The sequence below is a fragment of the Pelmatolapia mariae genome, linkage group LG5, assembly GCF_036321145.2.
Source record: "Pelmatolapia mariae isolate MD_Pm_ZW linkage group LG5, Pm_UMD_F_2, whole genome shotgun sequence".
In the NCBI taxonomy this organism is placed as follows: Eukaryota; Metazoa; Chordata; class Actinopteri; order Cichliformes; family Cichlidae; genus Pelmatolapia; species Pelmatolapia mariae.
In genome coordinates, this window is record NC_086231.1 from 29,062,520 (window position 1) to 29,077,225 (window position 14,706).

Consider the following 14,706-nt stretch of genomic DNA (forward strand, 5'->3'; position numbering starts at 1 on the left):
GAATTAAAGGAGTAAACACTCCTTGAGTCATACTCCAGGGTTATGCACCAAGTGATATGAATTCATTAAATCGCTGTAATAAGAAAGGGAACTAACTGGGGAGCAAATAATTTATAGAGCTCAGATGAAAGGCCACCTGTCCCCGGTGATTTATTATTTTCAGCCGTCTAACACAGTCTATGATTTCTTTAAGTGATAACGAAGCGCCACTTAATTCATTATCAAGTTTGGGAGTGTTTTGTAAAGAGTTTAGAAAAGCCAGAGCATCACTCTCACACTATTTTGATGTATAAAGTTTTTTTTATATAATAAAATGAACAGAAATTAGATGGTTATCAGTTACCACTTCTTCTATTCTTAAATGAGTAACTGTATTCAGTTTTGCTGTATATTTTTCTAACATAGGAATTCTGCCCTCCTCCAGCCATCGTTTCCGAGACACCACAAATGCCCCTCCTTTATACGTTGTCCAGTCCTTCTTTTAAATCTTGTTTTGTAACGCTATTATTTACAGAACACTTGAGTGACGTCATTACTGCGCGCCCGCGTGTGCTCAGGTCAGGCATTGGTCTGGACGCCGGGTAGCCTGTCAAATGAAATCGTTTAATTTGCTAAATAGTCTTTCTCGCACTAGAGCCCAGAGGACGAGGCCCGACGAGCCGTAGCATCAGCAGACATGTCGTACTGCAGGCAGGAAGGTAATTTTTTTTATCTTCTTTCATTCATTTTTGCTTCCATGGCTGAGCAATGTCACCGAGCGAGCCACCACCACCATGCTAGGCTAACGTCTACACCCAGCGAGACCTTAGAGTTTGTTACAGTATGTCAGGAAACCGGCTAGCCTCCTGCTATAGCCAACACAGCTTTCAAACAGATTGCAGTACTTTTTGACTTAATGCTGTGATTACTGCAGTAAAGTGCGTGTAAAACAGTGACTGCGGTGCTGTTAAACAGCTAGCAGTGTTGCTCTTGGTGCTGCCATGAGTTTCAAGCAGCAGGTGAAAAGCCAGTCACTGTCATACTTATTATAGCTTTTCACCTGTCATTGTTCTTCAGTCAGCACATAATCTTCTCAGTTAATTTTCAAAGTGGAGCCAGGTGTTTCAGTCAGCAAGCTTTTACTTGTTGCAGCAATGAAAGATTATAAATGAAAGTCATAGACCCAGTAACCCATTTCCTCGTGTTTTTGTGTTTTGCCTTGTTTTAAGGTAAAGATCGCATCATCTTTGTGACGAAGGAAGACCATGAGACACCCAGCAACGCTGAGCTGGTAGCGGATGACCCCAACGATCCATACGAGGAACAGGGTTAGTCTTTCAGACTATATAGATGTGCTTTCCAAAAGAATAATTTGATTTATTTGCTGATGTGCAGTTGTTTGCTTTCCGTAGTGTAGTGGTTTACACATTTGCCTGACAAATGAAAGATCCCTGGTTCATCTCCTGAGAAGAGACACAAATCCCTGTGGCGATACATCAGGAAGGGTTTATGATGTGAAAGGATCTACCCACTGTGGCAGGTTCTTGTGAATAAGGGTGTAGCTGATAGTAGCTTGTTCTTATTTAATGATTATAATACTGTGCAAGTTCTAAGCCACCCCTCATATCTTTATATTTTCCTTCCAAGGAGACAAAATTTCTTGTATTTTTTTTAAGTGGTCTTGATGAATAGTTCTCACAGTTTCAATGTTTTTCTTTGGAAATTGACGGCTTTTGACGCTCAACTTCAGTCTAGACCTTGTACCTGACCATTTTCAGAGGGTTTTGTATTCTTTTATTTTGTATGCTACTTAACAGTAACTTATAACTCATTTGAGTTAAAAAAAAAAAAAAAAAAAAGAACCAGTATGTTCTTTAAAAAAATGAAAGGAAGCTGGACAATTGGAGGACAAAAGAAGAAGTAGCAGGCCTAAAAACCTCTTTACAGCAAATGAACAGTATCTGAAAGTCATGTCCTTAAGAAATAGCAAAAATTCCAAAGACCTGACACAAGACCCGAGAGATGTATCTGGCTCTTCAGTTGTTGCTGAAGCTTCATCAGAAGTGGTCTCGGTGGAAGGATCGCTGTCAAGAAGCTATTTGTTAATGAAGGGAAAAAATTGGCTGAGTCAGATATTCACTTTTAAGCTCATTAGAATTCTGCAAACTCTAAATTTGCCTTAGATGCTGTTTTTCCATGTATGTTTCCACATCTTTTAGTAGGTTGCATCTCCACTGAAAAAATATGAATTTGGAAGGTGACTGAGGACTTGTGCACAGTACTGTATTTTTATAAGGTTGATGGATGTGACTGAAAAGAACTGAAGAAACAGTTGGCAAAGAAAGAAAAACCTGGGTTGTCATTAAAAATAGATTTATGTTTATGTCATTGTGCTATTTTTCGTACCAGGTTTAGTTGCCTGGAAACCACATAAACATAGATGCTTCACATTAACCAGAGACCGTTCATTTTTAAAGAAAAAACTGATTAATTAGCAGTACCCCCCCCCCCCTTTTCTTTTTTCTTTTTTTTTTTTTTATTTCTCAGATAACTTTTGTGAAAACTTTTATGCCATAAACACAGGAATGTTTCTTTCTCTAAAGACCACCCCATATAAACAACATTGGACCCTCCCTGAGCACTAAATATCTGTGACTAATTAAGCAACAGTCAGATCTACTTTAGGTTATTTTGTAATGAATAGTTAATGAACAAGACTGTGTGTATGTGACTCATTAGTAAAATACCATTTAGGCTTGGAGACTGTGTGGCTCAGTTAGATTTTTGTGATACTGTCCGCTAACAGCTACACATCCAGATCTCTCTTGGTGATCTTGGTAGTGCAGGATGCACTACTTTAGTTTCATTAAACATTTAAGGTTTTCTGCTAACCTGCCACGCTCTGATGTCTTTAGGCCTCATCCTGCCAAATGGAGACATAAACTGGAACTGCCCGTGTCTGGGCGGGATGGCCAGCGGACCATGCGGCTCTCAGTTTAAGGAGGCCTTCTCGTGCTTTCACTACAGTAAGGAAGAAGTGAAGGGTTCCGAGTGCATCGACCATTTCCGTAACATGCAGGAGTGCATGCAGAGGTACCCCGAGCTCTATCCCCAGGAGAACGACAAAGACGAGTCCGCCGCCCCGTCTGACAGTGCTGCCTTAACATCCGAGAGTCACTCTACTGCGGTCACCTCAGCTGTTTCGTCTGACAGCACCTCACCTACAGACGGCCAGACCACCAGCTAGAGTTGATTAGGTCAGCGTTAGAGACTTGTCCAAAAGGAGCTCCAATTGGTCTCTTCTCCTCCTCAAGCCTTCAGAGAGGGACTATTGATACAGTTCTGACACTCACAGGAAATCGACGGGCCATCAGGAGAAGAATTTCAGAGAGACGTAGAGCGTGTACACAAATACGAGCTGCTTCATTGGCTGAACACTTAGGCAAAAAAAACCCTAATTAAATTATCTGATTATTGACAGTGGGCCAAGTGATTTGCTTCAGGGACATCAGCCGAAATGCTCATTTTTATGCAGTGCAAACATCACTTGCTGCTTGTTCTCACGCCAGTCAGAATTTCAGCATGTATCCCAAGGTCAGTTGTGCAGGAGTATAACTAAGCATTTATATTAGTTCATCTAAGAAATCACAGGTCGATCTTTTGATTTGAGTGATGCTCAGCTTTATTTTACCTCAGACAGTTTTTCAGCACTTCAACTTGCTTTCCACCACTCGAGACCAAAGCAGAAATAATCGACAAGAAAGCTGTTGAAACATCTGTACTGTTTTAGATGTTCTGTTTCTGACTTGTTGGCATCATGTACTGAGTCTCCATCTATAACTGTTAGTTTGGTCATCTCTTCTGTTAGTTTTCAATCTGGCCTGTCACATTCACCTGTGAATGCATTAATGTTTTTGTCATGTTAATGCAATCATGAGTCTTCATTTGAATGCTGTGGTCACCACTCGTGGTTTTTCCAGATTAAAATGATTGCCTGACATTTTCAATCTCCATTTTACGTTCATTCTAAAGAGAGAGGGCAGTGTCCCAGTTTCTTGTAGGATAAACATTTATATTTATTAGACAGTCGGCTGTGCTCATTCTTCAATGCTCAGATTTAACAAGGTGCTGGAAATGTCCTAGAGTTTTGCGTTTTTTATTGACGTCATAGTTTTACGCAGCTGTTGCAGGTTGGTGAGCGCAACATTCACATTTGGCTGCACTCTGGTGACTCTGCAGGCCACTGTCGCACGCACTTCAGCTGATTGTCATGAAAGCAGGCTGAGATTATATGAACTTTGTGACATGACATGTTGTCCTGCTTAAAGTAGCTATTAAAAGATGAGTAAATGATAAGAGGGTGCAGGTGGTCAACAACATTACTCGAGTAGGCTGTGGCATTTGAATTTTGCTCAAATGGAACTAAAAGGTATCAATAATCAGCCCCCACACACAGTACACCCCTGAATTATAGATCCATGGGTTCACGTCAGATCAGCACACCTGGCTCATGTTCAGAGTCACTAGAACCACCTTTCTTCCTCTCTGCTATGCTCCTGCATATCTATCTGCATATCTAAATTCACAGAGTCCAAGCCACATGATTGGCTGATGAAATATTTTCTATATGAGCAGGTGTAGCTGATGAAGTGCCTGATGTTTATATGTTAATTGCAGTATTTTACACTTGGTTTTCTGCTGATTTAAAAAAAAGGAGATGTAGTATTACAGGAAGATGTGTTAGCTTAACAAATCAAAGTATTTTTGCAGTAGCTATCCAGATCCAAAATGAATCTGGCTATAAGGGGAAAAAACAAGCAAAAATAAAATCAACTATTTATACAAATTAGGTCTTTAACATCAAGTACAGCACCTTAAGTCAGACCACTTTAACATCCATTCACTCTCTTGCCCACATGTTGGATGCTTCTCTTCAGTTATAAAGCCTCAACGAGCTGGACAAGTTTGACTCCTGGATTTTCAGTCCACTATCTGAATTGGTCACTCACTCATGAGTATCTTGTAAAATCCTTCTGGATTGCATTCCTCCTCATATTTAGATCATATGGATCAGCGGCATCCATTTCTCAGGCTGTTTGATACAATCAGACCTACTTGAGGTGTCCATGGAACCACGACGCTCTGCATAGTGACAAGCAAACGGCCCGTTCCAGGCTCCTCTTTGCCTGCAAGCAGGTACTCCATACCTGCGAGAGAAAAAAATAAAGATACTGTATATGGATTCAATCTAAAACGTGAGTATTTTTATTGCAGGGATCTCAAACTCAGTGGGCCACATATAAAAGAAATCTGTCAGCATGACAGTTTGGGCTTGAATTGCCCAGATGGTAATTATAAAGCAGAATGTTTTTGTTAATTAATTGGCCAATTTTATTTATTTGTTTAAAAATGTAAAAAACAAAACAATTTTTATAAAATGTTTATATTAGATTGTGATAAATGGTAGATTTTCTGTCATTTAATTGTTTATGAAGCTTATGCATAGTAAGGAACATCTGTATTCACTCATTTGTCTATTCATTACACCATTTCCACTTCCTACCGCTGTAAAACTCAATGCTGACATCGTTGCTGTAGTCCAGTCATCTTTCTTCAAACCAGTCAGCCTCCCCTCTGCGTACTTTAAATCTTTCATTTTCCCTTCTGGACTCCTTCGTGCAACCCACCTCCTCGCCATCTCCGCCTCACACAAGTCCCTTCATCCAAGCCTCCATCATTTCGTTACCACCACTATCAGTGTCTAGACTTCTGGACGTCCTGCCCTAATGGCTATCACTACTGGGATTTCATTCTGCTGTTATTGGGGCATCAGAGTCTAATCGCCAAATAGCATAATCGGATTCTATATATCAATAAGTCATATTCTTAGTATTGGTATAAGTATTGGAGTCTTCTAGGTTTAACATCCCTGCTTTACTGTTATTGATGGGGGATAATAGTTGGTTTTGCAGATGCCTTTTAAAGATTTGCTTGAAACATTTCTTACCTGGGTTTAATATGGGGCATGTGCAGCCACGGCTGGTCCAGGACAGAGGATAGATGCTGGCGGTTCCTAAGCGCAGCGCCACCTGACCTGATCGAAGGACCTTGCGAACTTTGACATGAACTTCAGCATGGCTGCCTTTGTCATGAGCAGACAACACATTGGCCTTGATGACTGCAACAGGCCACAAAGAAAGAAAACAGAGAGATCATTCTGAACCTTAAACCAAACTGTAGATGTATGTAATGTTTTTTTAATCAAGTGAAGGCTGGACCTCTTGTTGCTTACCATAATCATGTTTGGTCTTGCAGAGCTCAGACGCACTTCTCAGCTTTTTCTCTTTACAGCTACACTTCCCTGTGTATAGAAACAGAGTTATGCTCTGTATATTTACATAGGAGAAAAATGGTTGAACCAGCGTTATTCATCATAATGCAGATTAACATCACCTGTGTAATGCACAGCAGAGACTGTGAGCTCCTGAGACAAGTGTGTTTCTTCTTCAGTTGGCAAAAAATGATCCAAATCAGGTATTTTCCCACCAATGGGCACATTTAACATTTGCTTATTTGTGTAGCTGTAAAAGTGGAATAAAGCATGTGATTATTACCAATTACTTATCATCCATTAAATTTAGTCTGATAAGTGAAAAATATCTACCTGTGGAGACACTGGCCAGTGAATGGATCACATTGGTGGGGGCATGTGCAAGGTTTGCATCCCTCCCCTCCAAAGCCCCAGTAGCCAGGTAGACAGTGGCTGCAGCTTGTGCCCCCTACACCAGATTTACAGTGGCACTGGCCACTCCTAGGGTGGCACCAGGGTCCCTCCTTTCCAGGTGGAGAAGGGAAAGAACCCTGAGGATCACACCAGCAGCCTGAGTGACAAAAGTTAATTAAAAACAGTTAGAAAAATGCCAGCAGATGGAGCTATAGCATTTGTAAGCTTCCCCTATGTTGAATCTCTTTTACTAAGAACAGCTATAGACATGTCAGCTAACCCAATACACAGTAAAACACCCCTCTGCCTTTTGACTCTTACGTGTGCACGTGTGGGGGGAGCTGAGGGGCAGGGATGGGCGGCGGTGGTAGCCAGAGCGACAGCGATGGCATCTACGCCCCGCTGTGTTGTGCTGGCAGTCCTCACACACACCCCCACTGAGTCTTCCAGAGGAAAGCCATGCCCGCTGAGAGAAGTGGCAGGTAGCTGCGTGACCATGACACTCACACTCTTTGGTTGTGAGGATGTGTGATGTCACAGCGATCAGAAGGATGAGAGAGATGAGAGAAAGTGAACAGGTGACACACTTAGCATGGTCCAATTTAAATTTAAAGTAACCAAGACATTCAACATTAATTTAAAAGGTTTGGACTGCATTAATTTTTTTAGGCAAGTGAACACGATTGCTTCTTGTCTTAGTCATTCACACTCACACACAAATAACCATGCATGTTACTAACCTCCCATCCGGAGCTTGGTCCAGTATCTTGGCCAGGAGGAGTTGGGGTTTGCACCACCAACTCTGCAATTAGTAGACAACCCGCATTCCACCACCTCCTCCTCTAACTATTCACATCTTTCCCCCATGCTTTAAAATCTTCTCTCTGTTATTTTCCTTTGTCAGCAAAATGGCATCTCACATACGTAACAGCTGTACAGAGCTGCTGTTGGTCACTTACTCTGGCATGGGTTGGCCTCCCCACTGCTTCCATTGGCAGGCCTCCAAGGTCGATCATTGTAGAGCGGGGTGCACTCATCACAGTGATCTCCAGCTGTGTGGTGAGTACACAGACACCTACCAAACACCTGGAAAACACATCTTCATCTACATTTGATTTTGTTAGAGATACCTGCTGTACAAAGAACCATAAAATATGTCAAGGCTGTTAATGTAAAGTGTAAATTTAAAGGACCTTTAACTGTGACCTAATCTAATCTCTTTAAACCAATATTCTGAGTGTGTAATGAATTATTTTTGTACCTTTTTCACTTCAGTGTTTTATTTTTTTTACTTTTGATACAAGCATACATACATGCAGGATAAAACGCTCACCATGTTACTGTCCTCTGTTTCCTTGTTTCCATTGTTGTGTGGTACACAATACTCAGCATGTCCATGGCACAGGCAGGTGCCTCTTGCCAGTAAAGTATAAATAGCGTAAGGTGCTGAAGCAGAGTTTTCTGAACTGGATGGGGGTGTGTGGACTGAGGATGTGAAGCTTGTCCAGCGTCCTGGGGGGGTCAGAGCTGGGCTACAGGTCTGGGACTTTAGCAGTCTGACACGGAGATTTGTGATGGTCAGGTGAGAGAGGGCCTCTAGACTGTAGGGGTCAAGTGTCATAGCACTGCTGGGGTTTAGAGTACGTAAGATGACCTAGGAGGAGAAACATAGCTTTAAACTGCACTGAATGAAACATTTGCACAATGCATTATATCCAAATATCCTCTACCTCTCCGCCAGTGCAGGGTGCAGCATCAGTATAGCGGGATGTACACGGTGACCCTGGCTGATCAAAGTCATCAGGCAAACCGAATTCTACACTGCAATTATACGCAAAAACCTTTAAAGCTTCCCACGTCTTTCCAAAGTCCACTGAGCGTTCAATGGCCATGGCAGCAGGGCGCGGTGACTTGAACACCAAAACCAGGTGAGTAAGATAGAATTTTGTTTCCAAGTCTAAACGTATCTCATCCTGCTGCTCCCGCATGGTTCTACCTCCACCTGATGCCCACCAGGTATCTGGATGCAAGAAAGGGTCATCAGTCATGTGAAGAGCTGGGTGAGGATCCTGAGAGCAGGCCTGAGGACTGACAGAAGGTTGGGGACACAGAGGATGCTGGGATGTGCTGTTCCCACAGCAGTTCGAGAGGGTGAACAGGGTCCTGCCACTTGCCAGGTTTCCTATGGGTGGACTACAGGCACGGTCCAGGCAACTAGAAACTGAGGCAGAGGGTGAATGAGAGTCAGTGAGAGTGTGAGACAGTAGTGGAAAAAGTTTATACCATGACTGAGGAATACAGATCTGGCGATGTCCGTGCTGCCAGTGCATTTTCCAACACATGGCATTGCGGACAAAGCCAAAGTGCTGCTCATTGGGTTTTCCATGAATATTTAATTTGCCTGACCGCTGTGCTGTCACAGAATCCTGTCCTGCCCCCCCACCCCCGACTGGACAGCGTTAAGACTCGGGTTACATGTAATGGAAGGACACAAAGCTGTCAGACTATCAAATGCATCAGGAGCGAGCGTGACTTTTGCTTTACATTTGGGACAAGATATAAAAACACAGCGAGTTATTCAGTGTCATAGAAATGTACATCCTTTACAATAACTCAGTGACTTAAAACATAACCCGAAATAGAGGGCACAATGTCGCTGCTAATTTTTTAGAAATAAGAGCATCACTGCAAACGGATGATGCGCCTCACCTGCTTCACTGCCGCGCGTCACAACCAAAAATAGCCAACCGAGCGCCACCAGCATCAGATGTCGAGGTGTCCCGAGCATATTAGACAGCGTTGTCCTCGTTCCTGCTGTGTTTACAACATGCACGGTGCGTCACGTGCTTCCCCACAGAGGTTGATCCCAGCATAATGTGTGCCCTAATTAACAGTCCAACTCATTTCTTTGGCTAATTACGCAATGCGCAAAGTGTCCAGATAAATCCAAGACTAAGTGTTTTTTTTCCCCCTCGATGTCCTTCCAGGAACAGTGCAGACGTCTGAGGCTCAGTTCATCGTCAGGGACGGCTCTCTCGAACAGATGCGGACTGTGCGTTTCAAATGAGAAGTCAGTCTCTATTCGGCAGCGAATTTAAAACGAAATATTGCTAATTTGCATGTGACCTTTCATGTCCTCCATACTGCTCCAACTAAAATGCAAATAAACTCAAGTAAACATTTTCACGAATATCCATCCAACCCGACATCTGTGTGCACCGGCCAAGTCCAAAGCTCCATGCATTTATGCACAGAGAGGAGTGTGGGCTCTATTTATGGATCTCCTCCACCCACCCACACGCACACACAAACAAAACACCCTCATTTTACTTGAATCTGCCAATCTTTTATCCACGTTGTGGTGCGTCGTGCGCTCTAGGGAAGGGACCTGCGATTACAATTTGAGTCAGTCTCACATAAGAGCTAAACCATGTCCCCTCACTGACCTTAATAGACCTATTTAATTACTTTATCTGCTTCTGCCCCTTTGTTTTTCAGCAGCATTAATTCCAAGTCATAATGCTCTTTGAAGTCTGTAGCGGGAAGAAATCCGAGTGGGGAGCCAAGAATACTCCTTCGTGCAGTTATTTGCAACTTGATGGGCATTATGGCAACAAAAGGAACGTTCATGCAAATGAGAAGGACAAGAAAAGGGCAATTCTTCTTTAAAAACCGGCTGCCTGGATAGATTACAGTGACATTTTTCTTTTTAACACTGGAATATAAACACATGTTCTGGTACTTCAAAATATATTTTCAACCACAGGAAACATATTGTAGAGTTCTTCGCTGAGCTTGATGCATTTTCTCTTCCTGGCGCGCGCACACACACAACAAATTGGGACAATAAACACAATGTCTCCTCAGTTTTATGGCTTAACTTCAAATACAGGGGCGCTCGGAAAATCGGAATAGACGCACAGAATTGGATTGGTTTCCATAAACGTCCCCAGTGACATACAAAGTGTTTGCAGGACTGCCTGCCTGGTTGTGTGAAGTTAAAAAAATGGAATTAGAAAGATTAGCATGGACCAGCCATGATGTATTATTTTTGTTACCTTTAAAATTACAGTTAAATTTCATTTTACCTCTACAATAAATAATAATCCTTGAAAGCGCATTTCCTGTCCTTTATGTCTGGATTTAGAATATTCGAGAATACATTATTTATCATTTATTTACATTTAAGAATATATTTCTCTTTAATACAAATATAGAGAGCTTACTCAATATGGACATAAAAAAAATCTATTTAAATTTGTTAATGCAAAGTCAACTATGAACACCAAATTTCATAGGAAGTTATTATCCATTATCTATGGTTTTTAACTTATTTTCTGTACAGCACTTTGGTCCTGTGCTGGGTATTTAAAGTGCTTTGTAAATAAAATTGGATTGGATCCATGAAGAAATCTGTGCCTGCGTCATCTGTCTCCCTCAAAATGACTGACAGAGTTTTCCTAGCCCACCTGACTGTGTGTGATATTTTAAACTGGGAGCCATTGCATTGCAATAAATACTTCACTCATTAAAACAGTGCAGACCCCCACCAATGTGTTTTGAATCTTGAAGCCAAAATGAGCAGTTAAATGCAATTTACTTGCAGAGGTGATTGCTTGTTGCTCTTTAAAATGTTTTATAGCTCTGCTGCAAACTTTTACCTCAAACCTACAATTTTCGAGCCTTTTTCAAATTGATAACACTCAGACGCAATAAGAACTTGTGCTAGAGCCAACTATACCACAGCAATGATTTGACTCTATGCTATATCCATTACCCGTCCTCCTTAAATGCACAAATCCACACGGACACCTGTGAAAAGATGTGAAATCAACTGCATGTGTGCCGTTAATGCAGAACCGACTCTAAATTGGGCTAAAGCAGTCATAAACTACAGCGTGTCTCTGTGTTTCCAGCATTACCAGATAACAGCAAATCCCTCATAAATGGCATTGCCCTAATCTCCCATAAAACTATTCTTAGCATGTAGTGCACTGCTGGAGTAAAACGAAAGGAGAAACCGTGAGATGTGTGATGTGGATGTAGGCCAGCCTCTCAGGCTTTATTGTGTACAGGCCCACCAGGCACGAGCTGCTCTTAGAGTGGAAAGCAAGAGGTAAGAGTGAATGAAGAAATTTACAACAGATATAGATGAAGTGACATCCATCTGAGATTTTTTTTACAGCATTTTTTGCAAATAATGTTTTGACAATAAAAATGATCATTCTGCTGTTCGTTTTTTGTTATGTCTGTTGGTAGGATGAATAGTAAAGTGTGAACATATTTAAAAATAATTTAGAAAAGAAGAAATTAATCCAATTCACTGTTTCTAACATGTGCTGCACTCCTTTTTCCAAGCAAATACATTCTCTAAATGTTCAAGATGTATCTTCATCAAAGCTCCCAGCTGTGAGAGGTCAAATACCAGCCTGAAAGGGTCAGGGGGATCTCCTATCTGCCCCATGACTGCTCCTCTAATTGCTCCTCTTTCTCTCATTTACAGGGCTTAATGGGGGCCGGTGGGGTTAGAGAGCCAGGGTCAGAGGAACAGGGACCCCCTACCTCCCACCCTTAGTGTTTGTCCAGGCTGTTCATACATGTGTGTGTCAAGGATATGTAGTCCACACTTCTGCATCTCCTTCTCCCTTCATGCTTTATTTGTGATCTGCATGTCAGCTCATTTGTATCTCCAGGGATGAAGAGGATTAAGCTCCTTCCTTACATGACTTTACTCCACATGGGCCCAGAGGCCAACATGATCGCGCTTTCATTTGCTTTGACATTTTTTTTCCAGCCTAATTTAAAACATCTCCATTTTGTTGTGGACATTTTGCTATGGCAACACACGGTAGGATTTCATATGACGTTATCCACTGGCCACAGGGGCAACCAGTAAAAGCCATGGTGTGCTTGAGTTAAGCACTCGGGTTAGAATTAACTGGCATGTTGACATTTTTTTAACTTTGAGTCAGATTTCTTTTCTTTTCTAGGCTTTTCAAGATGAACCAAATAGGATAGATAGCCCAGTACATCCAGTAAATCCTACTAGCAATCAACAACTTTTAAATACTGAAAACACCAGTTGAAATGTAGTAGAAAGATCTATGGTTCAAATATAATGGAGAGATTAGAGGTGTATTTCCCCAGGATTGCAGGACCAAGTCGGTCCATTGCTTTAATTTGTTATCACTGTGAGAATGATAACCAGTGTGGAAAGCTTTCAAAGAGACATCCTTACTGGTGTTTATTGTAACAGTCCTCATGTCGCACATTGACATTAATCAAGCGCAGACAGCTTACAGGCAGACTGCTAACTTGTTGTTCATTTGCACATCTACTTTGCGTGTGTGTGAGACGATGTGCATGCTTACGTTCCAGCATCATAGGTTTAGATTACACTGTGCCTCTTTGATGTGAGAGAATGAATGACACAGATTAAGTTGTCAGGCCAGAAAATGATAGACGCCAGATGAGGCAGAATGACAAATAATGTCCTCTGGGAAGCCCAGGGGCACGCTGCCAAAACAATAATGTGTGCATCTGTGAACTCATGGGTGGATTTGTGAGTGTTTGCTCACAGAAGAGTTATGGCGATAACCTTACATATGTGTAACCTTAATTGAAACAATCCAGAACTGTTCCTGTATACAGAGAAAATGGGAAAATTAGCCTCCCTGTGAAATTTTATGTTTGAAATTTTCCAAATACTTTTTCATCAGTGTAAGGCATTTTTCAGCATAGCATTTCTAAACATACTTGTTTTCCTTAGAAGCAGAAATCATTTCTGCTTGACACAATAACAGACTTATTTAAGAAAGAACAAACAAATATTACCAAAGCCTGTCGTATTAGCTTCCTGAAAAACTGACCTTTTTATTGAGCCACAGCATAAAGCGCTGCTGTGCAGTGATGTGCTTTAACTTTGTGATGCTCAAATCAAGTTTAAACTGAGGGTTTTCTTGAATTTACACACAGTATAAAAACATCACCAAAGGTTTAAGCTGTCATTTAAGAAATAATCATGCCAAAAACAAAAGAAATCACTTTAAAAAAAAGGGAAAAAAAGATTTGCTGATGCTCACAAAGCAGGAGGTGGATATACAAAGTTATCACAGCGTTTCCAAGTATCATCAAGAAATTCAAAGAGTGCCACACAGTGCAGAACAAGACTGATAAAGGTAGGAGGCAAAGGATTTCAAAAGATTTCATCTCTTGTCAGTTTTGAAATGTGTCTTAAGATCCCAAAACAACTGCCAAACACTAGTGAATGACTTAGCCAAGTCAGAGAACCATAGAGAGAACTCAGTAATGGGTGACCTCCAATTCTGCAGAAGTTACACCTTCAAGCCAGACTAAAGTATGCTAAGGACAACCTTAAGAAAGCATATTGGAAGCACATCATTTGATCAAATTAAATAAACAAGAGTTTTTTGACCGCAAAGATGCTGCCTTTAATTTACAGAAAGAAAGGACAGCTCAGGAGGAGTGTGTGAGACTTGCTGAAAACTACAGCAAACCGCTGCAGGCTGTAATCCAGCAAAAAGGACACAGAACTGATGATTAGCACTGGGTGTGCTAATGATTTTAACCCTGGCAACTTTTGTTTCTGTGTGAAAAGTGAAATAATGTAATCATCCAAAATAAAACCAGGATATTTGGAAAAGCTGTGCTAAAAAAACCTGTGCTCTGTTTGACAGCATTTGGCAAATACTTTAAAAAAAAGGAAATTTAAGAATAATTCTGCTTTCTTCCTCCTATTCGTTACTGATTCTAAACAAGCATGCTGGGAATGCACCAGTTGAAAGTTGATGGCTTATTAATAGATGAAACTGTATACTGTACACATACACACATGAAAGTACACATTCCAAATACTGTCCACTTAATCTTTTGTCTCTGATTTTGTTTTGTTTTTTTGTTTTTTTGGTATATCTGTTTATGATAATCAACTAAGAAACTCACTATTTCCTTATGTTTGTGACTCGCATAAACACACTTTCACT

The 14,706-nt window shown here is 41.2% G+C and overlaps 2 protein-coding genes across 2 annotated transcripts; one reads left to right on the plus strand and one right to left on the minus strand.

Annotated features, from left to right (window-relative positions):
- The first annotated feature begins 539 nt into the window (after window positions 1–539).
- Window positions 540–4,335, plus strand: chchd4a (coiled-coil-helix-coiled-coil-helix domain containing 4a). The gene is made up of 3 exons (XM_063474640.1): window positions 540–698; window positions 1,209–1,307; window positions 2,895–4,335. Exons 1-3 carry the CDS (start codon window positions 677–679, stop codon window positions 3,224–3,226), a joined length of 453 nt encoding a protein of 150 aa, XP_063330710.1. The 5' UTR covers window positions 540–676; the 3' UTR covers window positions 3,227–4,335.
- A 118-nt stretch (window positions 4,336–4,453) lies between these two features.
- On the minus strand, window positions 4,454–9,920 carry si:dkey-202e22.2 (netrin-4). Its single transcript, XM_063474639.1, has 10 exons — window positions 9,413–9,920; window positions 8,434–8,924; window positions 8,037–8,357; window positions 7,663–7,789; window positions 7,025–7,213; window positions 6,644–6,860; window positions 6,433–6,560; window positions 6,272–6,340; window positions 5,987–6,157; window positions 4,454–5,186 (listed from the first exon to the last, which is right to left on the minus strand). The coding sequence occupies exons 1-10, from the start codon at window positions 9,489–9,491 to the stop codon at window positions 5,050–5,052; spliced, it is 1,929 nt and encodes a 642-aa protein (XP_063330709.1). The 5' UTR covers window positions 9,492–9,920; the 3' UTR covers window positions 4,454–5,049.
- Window positions 9,921–14,706: the final 4,786 nt, after the last annotated feature.

Coding starts and splice junctions, on each gene's coding strand:
- chchd4a (XM_063474640.1), top strand. CDS start 677: ATGTCGTACTGCAGGCAGGAAG. Junction 699..1,208: donor GTCGTACTGCAGGCAGGAAG/GTAATTTTTTTT, acceptor CCTTGTTTTAAG/GTAAAGATCGCATCATCTTT. Junction 1,308..2,894: donor CGATCCATACGAGGAACAGG/GTTAGTCTTTCA, acceptor TGATGTCTTTAG/GCCTCATCCTGCCAAATGGA.
- si:dkey-202e22.2 (XM_063474639.1), bottom strand. CDS start 9,491: ATGCTCGGGACACCTCGACATCTGATGCTGGTGGCGCTCGGTTGGCTA. Junction 6,341..6,432: donor CTCTGCTGTGCATTACACAG/GTGATGTTAATC, acceptor TTCTATACACAG/GGAAGTGTAGCTGTAAAGAG. Junction 6,158..6,271: donor CAAGACCAAACATGATTATG/GTAAGCAACAAG, acceptor GGCCTGTTGCAG/TCATCAAGGCCAATGTGTTG.